The 8,544-nt window shown below is 36.0% G+C and overlaps 1 protein-coding gene across 1 annotated transcript; it reads right to left on the reverse strand.

The window, feature by feature from the left end:
• On the reverse strand, positions 1–8,544 carry LOC107767620 (kinesin-like protein KIN-14C). The gene is made up of 23 exons (XM_075219019.1): positions 8,377–8,544; positions 7,138–7,278; positions 6,881–7,038; positions 6,683–6,793; positions 6,191–6,464; positions 5,950–6,077; positions 5,769–5,852; positions 5,585–5,662; positions 5,409–5,501; positions 5,275–5,304; positions 4,514–4,855; positions 4,346–4,427; positions 4,139–4,234; positions 3,872–4,051; positions 3,654–3,760; positions 3,390–3,569; positions 3,110–3,273; positions 2,753–3,006; positions 2,232–2,395; positions 1,272–1,396; positions 897–1,031; positions 491–561; positions 1–391 (listed from the first exon to the last, which is right to left on the reverse strand). Exons 2-23 carry the CDS (start codon positions 7,238–7,240, stop codon positions 330–332), a joined length of 3,021 nt encoding a protein of 1,006 aa, XP_075075120.1. The 5' UTR covers positions 7,241–7,278; positions 8,377–8,544; the 3' UTR covers positions 1–329.

Below are 8,544 nucleotides of genomic sequence, written 5' to 3' on the forward strand. Positions count from 1 at the left end.
TATGAGTAACCAGAAGATAGTTTGCTCATATAACAACACTTGTATGTTACAACTCGATAGGGGCTTTATACAAGCTTTAGTCGCTGAATTCCTTATGGAGAAATAATAACCTACGTAAAAGAATTGAGTCTACTATATCCTAATAAAAGAAAGGGAAAAAAAAGAGTAACACTATTGAAGCAAAAAACATAAAAGGGTCATGTATAGTCCTAGACACTAAAAGGGGACTCTCTGGTCAATGAAAAGAATCTGTACAGTGTAGGAAAACTTTCATGCAATGAACTGCAGGAGAAAGAAGGAAATTTGATAAATACAGCAACTACATCATATTACTGCCACCTTTTTGTAGATTTGGCCAACAAATTAGTTGCACTGACCGATTTTCCCAGACCTGAAACATATTGAGGAAATTCCAATTACACCACTAATCTTTGGCTAAGGGGACTGGCTTATTTGTAGTCATCAAACATGTCGTGTTTAATCAACATACCATTTGAGACTTTCGGAGAATCCCTCATTGATTTTTGTGGTGATCTAGGAATTTTATATGTAGCTTTATGTCTGCAAAAGATTGTGTAAGATGATAGTCAAGAAGTTAGCTCAATATAAACGGCAAAAACATGCATTAGTTTAACACTGCCGGAAGTTGGAATACCTTAATTCAAAGGGGGTGATGTCAAGTCTATAAAGTTCCAGGTTTTTCAGTGCAGCAAGTATTGTTTGAATTCTCGACCAACTTGCCTTACCTTTTCCATGTAGTTAATAACAACGTTTCACATGATAGTTTAGTTTCTATATAAAATAAAGCTTTGAGATCTTTATTTATTCTCTTATGTTTCATATAGAAATTAACATTCTGTAGAAAGCACAAGCATGATGGGATGATATTTACTTACTTATTTGTGTTCTCTGGTGGTTTGGCTCCTTCAGGGAAAGGATTGCTGCTTTCAGCACATCCATCAGTTTCTGTGCCCACAGAAAGACCACTATCAGATAGCATATCACTTAGTCTTTCCTCATTATCTGCGTTGCTGAACACAAAGATATCAGCATCTGCAGAAATATTCTGACTTAGAATCCATCAAGCAGTCTCGGATGGAGACTGCTGGAGGGACTCCATTTGGTGTCTAAACTCGTCACGTAACTAAATAATTCTGATCACTACTCTTTGAGCAGCCTCATCAGAAGTTGCTTTCTCAGTAAATAGAAAATTTCAAACTACAATCTAAGTCCCACCAAATAAACATTTTCCTGGAGATGAAGCACCATACCTGAATGAATTTGGACTGCGTTTCTCACCATTGGCTTCTGGGGAAACATTCTTTTGATCTTTGAGAAGCTGCAGTTGCTCAATCTCCTCATCTTTCTTAGCTATTGTATCCTTGAGAGACGTGACCTGGAACATTAAAAGTTAACAATGGACAGCATTTGACATGCTTCAGCACAGGAAATTCTAAGTCAGGCAGCATATCATCTCTCACTCAATTATCATTAATTGGAAAATAAGAACGAAAAGCACTGGTCAGATATTAGAATGAAGCTGCATGATGGAAAATCCTCTGTTCAATATCCCCAAACAATGTAAACTTTTCTTTATCATCATTAATGTAAAACAAGTGGCGTGTCTGAAACATAATAATGATGATGATGATCTGGAGGAGAATGATTAATGCACATCCTTACAAGATTAAAATCTGTAAATCACCTAAGCGATATTTGTGATGGCAAGAGGTAGTTCTGTTTTTAACTAAATATGTCCAATTAGAAACTCAGCAGCCAAACTACACTATCTTCTTCCCTGTGCGCTTTAGTCTCTAATCTAGATTATGTGCTCTATAGCAGGGTAAAAGAAAGTGGGAATTGATTGATTAACCTCAATGGACCATGTAACCTATTTCCTTTTGTTGTGAAGAAGATAACAGGGCAGGTAAAGTCAAATAAATAGATCACTCAGGTTATAAATACGTTAAGTAACTCTGAACATCTTGTTCTGGTATTTTAACTCATACCAGGCCACTAGTATTATTGCCATGATCATAGTCTCACCTTTTGTCAAACTTACTTAAATAACCAAATCCTCTTCTTTGCTCCAATTTAATAATTTACTTGAGAGGTATTAATCAGACACATTCAAGTAATTGGACTCAGGAAAAAAATAATATAGCGTCATTAATTCTAGTACAACAATTAAAAGGTTCTAATCTAGTAGAACTAGAAAGTTAATAGAGCACCTGCTCCATCAAGTCTCTGACATCCCTGCCGTCTTTGCTACTTCGAGCAGCACCTAGCTCTACTCCAGATACTCTTTCAGCAAATTTTAATGTGCTCATGGTTTCTGAATATGAAGCAACTTCAGGGTTAAGCTGCACAAACATAAGTGTCTTTGCTTGACCACCTGTACAATAAAATAGAATTATGAGTTACTGCAAAAGGACCACCCTATCAATGAGGAAAAATATATATTAAATCTATTAGGGCATAGGTGATTCTGTGGTTGTTTCCATGAAAGCAAGTAGAGACCAAATAAAGTGTAATACCTATGGAGCAAGATTAAAATGGCTGAATCTATCACCTATCAAATTATAATTATATGTGTTCTCGAACTATATTTGTTATTCATAAGGTAAAATGGCTTGACATAAGAAGAAAGCACCTAACATGTTCAAAATTTTTAACACCAATGCTACAAATTATCTCAACAATTTGTACAAGGAACTGGAAGCAAAATCCTTTTGTATAGAAAGAGAATTACCTAATGAAGTCTGAAGGACTTGAGTGAGCTTGCTGTTTCTGTATGGAATGTGAGCATTCTTCTGTGCCAAAGCTGAGATGACATCCCCTAAAGCAGACAATGACTTATTTATATGTTGTGCCTCTTTTAGTCTATCTCCCGTCACCTCAGAGCGGTCTACCCTTTCACTTCCAGCAAGATCCACCAAATGAAGGCTACTATGCATAGATGAACCACTCTTTATATCCTTCCCATGAACATGGATAGTCACGATGCTGGACATATATTGCAATATAAGTTAAAGACCTATTAAAATTTAAAAGAGAAAAACACGCAGTTTAAATATTGAAATCCAGAGATGATTTCTTTGTTTCGAACCTGTGTGATCGACTACTTCTTTCATTCATGGCAGTGGAACCTTTTGCTCGATTTCTCAATCCCGTATCCATTAAGTCTAAGACATCAGAGGTTCCATTGACCGGGAACATGCTTGCTTCTGGGACAGCTAACCCATTGGGTTGAGAGGTAGATAAAATCCCAAGTGTGCGCAAATCAAGGAAAACAGTTGCAGATGCATGATAAACAAAATTTTGATATTTTGTAACATAATATGGATACAATGCCAGGAAAGGTGAAAAAATCGATTTAGTAAAGGATATCTTTTTTGAGAACCATCACTTGACAGTAAGTCACGAACTTGTTCATTATATATTTCCAGCATTTGAACTTTGATCTCATACTTGAAAGTGCTCTCTCTCATTTGAGAAATTCTGAAAAGATCATTCAAAGCTCGATAATTGACTCCCCAATCCTCCTCGCTTGCTCCATCAGGGCCAGTCTGGAGGTTAATTTAACTAGACTTCAGCAATGTCAAACGATGTGGAAGCATATTTACCAAATTTTTATAGGACGGAATTCTTACCATGGTGTACGTTTTTCCTGAGCCAGTCTGACCATAGGCAAATATGCATACATTAAAACCATCGAGCGCAGACTGTATTAAGGGCTGAATATCTGAATACACTTGAGCTGCAAAGGTAGAAATTGTGAAATTCCTTTTATTATTCATTACATGGAACATAATTTTACAGAATATGTATAGAACTTTTATTTGACATAATTTGGAGGAATCTGAAAAACCTTGTGTTGCAGTTGGACTGTAGACTGTATTAAACTTGAAAGACCTACGGCCTTCTTTTCCCTGTCTGGAAGGATTGACAACAACTAGCTCCCCATTTTCTCCGATGTATTCAACCACTGTCTGTTTTTCCTTTTGTCCACGAAGGAATGGCCTTATACGACAATACACTCTAATATTTCCTAATTTGAAAAAATATTTATAAGTAACAGCAAAAGGAGAGAAATCTTCGGGCCTCTTAGTTCTAAAATTTCATAATATAACAATACCTTTTAACTCCTGGACCTCATTGTGTAGTTTGCGATTCTCAGCAAGGACGGCAGAGTAGTTTGCAGCTGCATGGTCTAGCGCTCTAAATTTTGCACCTATGATAGAAATTTAACTTCATAAGAAAAATCCAACAAAATCGCTTAACAGTAAAATCTGTTTTGACATCTTCCACCAATATACTTCCATGTTATTCATACAGCACTAACCTAATTGATTGAATTCCTCTGCGTAGCTCCTTTGTGTTTTCACTATTTCTTGCTTTATTGACTGAGAGGCAAACCTCAGCTCCTGAATGTTTATGGAGATCCAGATCAAATGTGATAGACAATGAATTATGTTAGAAAAAAATTAAGAGAAAAAAGATCAGAGCATACACGTAGTGCACCAAGCTGGAATTCTGTGAATATTTGGTAAACATTCTCCTTCTTGCTCCATCTCTGTGATTTTGATTCAGAAAACATCTCGATTTCTTTCACTCTGTTTGTTGATTCTTTTAAAAGGCTCTCGACCTCTTTCAACCTCTCCTCAAGCTTTTGCTGAGCTTCTCTGGCCTCTTTTTCCATTTCTACGCTGCGTTGTTCATATGTTCTCTTAGCTATTTCCATTTCTTGCTTTACAGTTGCAATCTCTTGACTATGATCATCCTTCTCCTTCATCAATCTAACCACATCCTGATCCTCATTTTTCTTTTCCTCCTCCATTTTGATTTTTACATTCTGTAATATGATTTCAATTCAAAAATGGATGGCAAACATTAAAATCGTGGGAAAGAATCAATAAGCTGAAATATTCTTGCAGAATGTAGACATCAGATCCTTTTCAATAAGTAGCAATTTTCATTTAAACAAGTGATGACCAATTGTAGGCTTGTTAAATATATAATACTAGAGAAGATAATGTTTTGATGTAAAGATGTAACAATAATGCTTCTCTCTGAGTGCTACTTCAAACAAGCAAAAACCTCTGATGATAGAAAGTATAGGCAACTTTATCTTCAAGAGATCAGATAGATAGATCATATTTAGAGTTAAAACACACAATTACAGAAAATGAAAATGATGTAATGCATATTTACAGTTAAATATTACTGATCATTGCCAAACAATGCGGCATATGAAGCCAGGTGGTGAACTACCTTAATCTGCTGAAGCTGGTTCATTACAATCTGAAATGAAAGATCTGTGTGAGTGAAAGGTGCACATACCTCTTTAAGAAGTAAAATATTCCAGAATTCAACAAAAATTTCACAGAAAGTGAAGTCCACACTACCTGTGTCTCTTCACTAGTCCCAGTTGCAAGGGCTTCCAGGACTCTTATCCGTGACTGGTATTTCTCCTCACGAGTTTTGAATAGATTGTTTTGCTACAGAGAGTGAATTGACATGAGTCAGGTTCATTATAAAGAGAATATGGGGGAAAAGTAAAAACAGCTCTGCTGCATTATACCGTTCTAAGATGTTCAGCTTGAGTTGAGATTCGCCGCTCAATTTCTTGCACTACTTTTCTCAACAAGCATGCTACACGCTGACAGAGTTAAAGAACTAAATGTTAGGCCATGATTTTTGTGAAAGTATTTATGTAGAAAATAACATAATCTCTGCATGAATATCTATATCTATTATGTGCGCACATGAGGTATCTCGCCATTCTTCCGCTCAATGCTTTCATCAAGAATCCCATTCACAACACTGAGAAGTGACTGCGTGGGGGCAATCTGGGTGCAACAAAAATAAGTTGGAATAAGTATGAATTCAAAAATTTCAGATGTAAAATTTATTCCAGTTTCATTGAAAAAGGGTTATGCTACTAACATCCAAACTGTTAGATTTCATCATTTCGGAAATCTTTGAAGGCGGAAGATCAGCATAGCCCCCTTGTTTAAGCTGAAATACTTCATGGAATTTATGTCCAACGTGATGTAACAACGCAGCTGATGGCTCTAGACAGTTCAAAAAAGAGAAGTCAACAATCAAAGAAAGAGATATTGTTGATTAGGGGAGGGATGAAGTTTAAGGAATGAGAGTTTAAGGAATGAGAACTAATCAACCAAACCTGCCATTACAGGACTTCTCAAAGCACGCTGGAATTTTGAATCTGATCCTATTTTTCGTTTCCCTTCTGTTGAGGATGGGGAAGAATGAGTACTCGACAATTCCTGTCTGTAAGCTACATCGGCACATCCAAAAGTTTCTCCCAACTGTTTACATCTTGTACTTGCATCAGAACTAGATTTACGAGATAATGGTGTGTTAAAACCATCTCCTCCAACATTCATAAATTCTGCTCGAAGTGTTAAAAGGCATTCCAGAACAATTTTCATGGATCCCTGCATAATGTTATCAGAGTAAATATATCAAAAGCAGAAAAAAGATGCGTGATCGTACTTAAAGGTATAGAAAGTTACACTTTTCGGCATATGGAAACATATAGAACTCAATGGCATGTGAATTATTGCTTACAATCATTTTATATAATGATAAGCAGATTTAAAATGATAAAAATGTATTAGAAACACAAGAGCATAACTTTTATATTAGTGTTAACCTTTTCTAGATCTGATGCTTGAAACCTGTGAAGGCCCATTTCATCCATAGCTGCCAAAAACATTTTTATATTTTCTGAGCTTAACCCCAAAGAATGACCTGAACCACCAAACTAGAATGAAAGATATGGTAAGTCAGACATCAAATCAAACCCACCCTTAGCTTCTATGTACTGTAATATCCAATGTATTACTACTACCTCTGGTATGGAACCTGGTTTCAGCTTGTTCAATAATTGACACAAGATTGTACCATCAACTAAGTATGCTCTTAACTCCTCATCAGAAGCATTTATGGGCAAACTTAAGTGAGGAAGAAGACTGTTTATCCACTCTACCAAAATTCCCCGTTGCTTAGCTGTAGAGATAACAAAGGGCAGTCAAAGAGAAAATCAGCCCAAGCAAGAGTTTTATCAGCAAATACATGGTATTAAATTTATTGCACCTTCAGGCTCACCATTACTACTTGACAAAGGCTCAAAGATGTCCCCACTAGTGGACGCACTTGAGCTATTCCGTCTACCACAGTCTTTAGCTACGCGATCCAGTATTGAATTCATGATGGTAACTAGAGTACGGTCTTCAATTCAGAGAACATCTGAATCACATAGAAAGCAGATATGCTGAAATCAATATATCCCTGACCTCCATAAATCATATAAGGAGAAAACCTTTTGTCCAAAAGATTGTCTCAACAACAAAAGCAGCTTGCAAGTTCACTATGTAGAATTATCAGACAGTTTATCTCTTTGTAATTTGAACTAAAGGACATCCCAAATTAAATCTCACCACGACCAGTACTATTAACATCATAAGCAATAAAAAGAGTTACCATCCATTTTTTCATATGCATTTCAAACAGCACATAACATTGGCAGTGAGGAAAGCAAAATCAAATAACTTTGTTGCTCAGCAGCAATATACTTAATATGTTTCCTTTTGTACATTTATTCATTTGCTCTACCCAAAATTCTTTAGTACAGTTCATTCTAGTTTTGCTTTTTTTTTTGTGGGGGGGGGGGGGGGAATTACATCTTTTTTTTATTGATAACCATAGTGTCTGGACCAACTTGCACGCACATCGACTAATTCTAGGGGGTAACTGCTACCTCCCACTAGCACAGGTATCAGGTAACTCTGCCCATCAAGGCTTATATATACTCATACGGTCTTTAGTCCTAAAATTAGTAGTTTTAGTCTACAGGGTATGAATTGATCATTCAAAAGGAAACTGGAAAAAAAAAAAGAGCAAGAAAAGAAGGTGACAAATGATGAGAAGCAACCACTTTCTGCCTTCTATATGGAACAGCAATGAGACCAATAATGAGAAACCAACTAGACTATCAGAAGGATTTTCTTTTAGAAAAAGCTAGGAACAAAGAAATATGAGAACCAAGATTGAGAATATGAAAGAGACACACTTCAGAATAAGGTGGCAATTACGCATGCAAATTAAGGCCATCAACCATTGTAATGCAACTTAGTCAACCTATTGGATAAGAAGAATTTGCCCAAAATTCATGATAGAAAGAACCCTTGTTCAATTTTCAAGCTTTAATTAACCATAACTTAATCTTAAAATATTCTTCGTTATACAAGAATCAACTCTATATATGAATAACGATCACATGCAAATTCAAGAACAGAAAAATACGTGAAGAATCAGCATAATGAAGAAGAACGTAAAAATACATACCCGTCAACGACAAAAGTTCAGAATTTCGCCAAAACAAAAACGGAGAAAGAAGCTGTATAGATATGGAAAGGCATAAAGTGAGCACGTTCTTTAGAGAAGACTAATGACAATGATTATTTAATTATTTGTCATTATTATTAGCAGTTATGAAAATGGAAGGAAATTGTA

Source organism: Nicotiana tabacum, chromosome 8 (assembly GCF_000715075.1).
Source record: "Nicotiana tabacum cultivar K326 chromosome 8, ASM71507v2, whole genome shotgun sequence".
NCBI lineage: Eukaryota > Viridiplantae > Streptophyta > Magnoliopsida > Solanales > Solanaceae > Nicotiana > Nicotiana tabacum.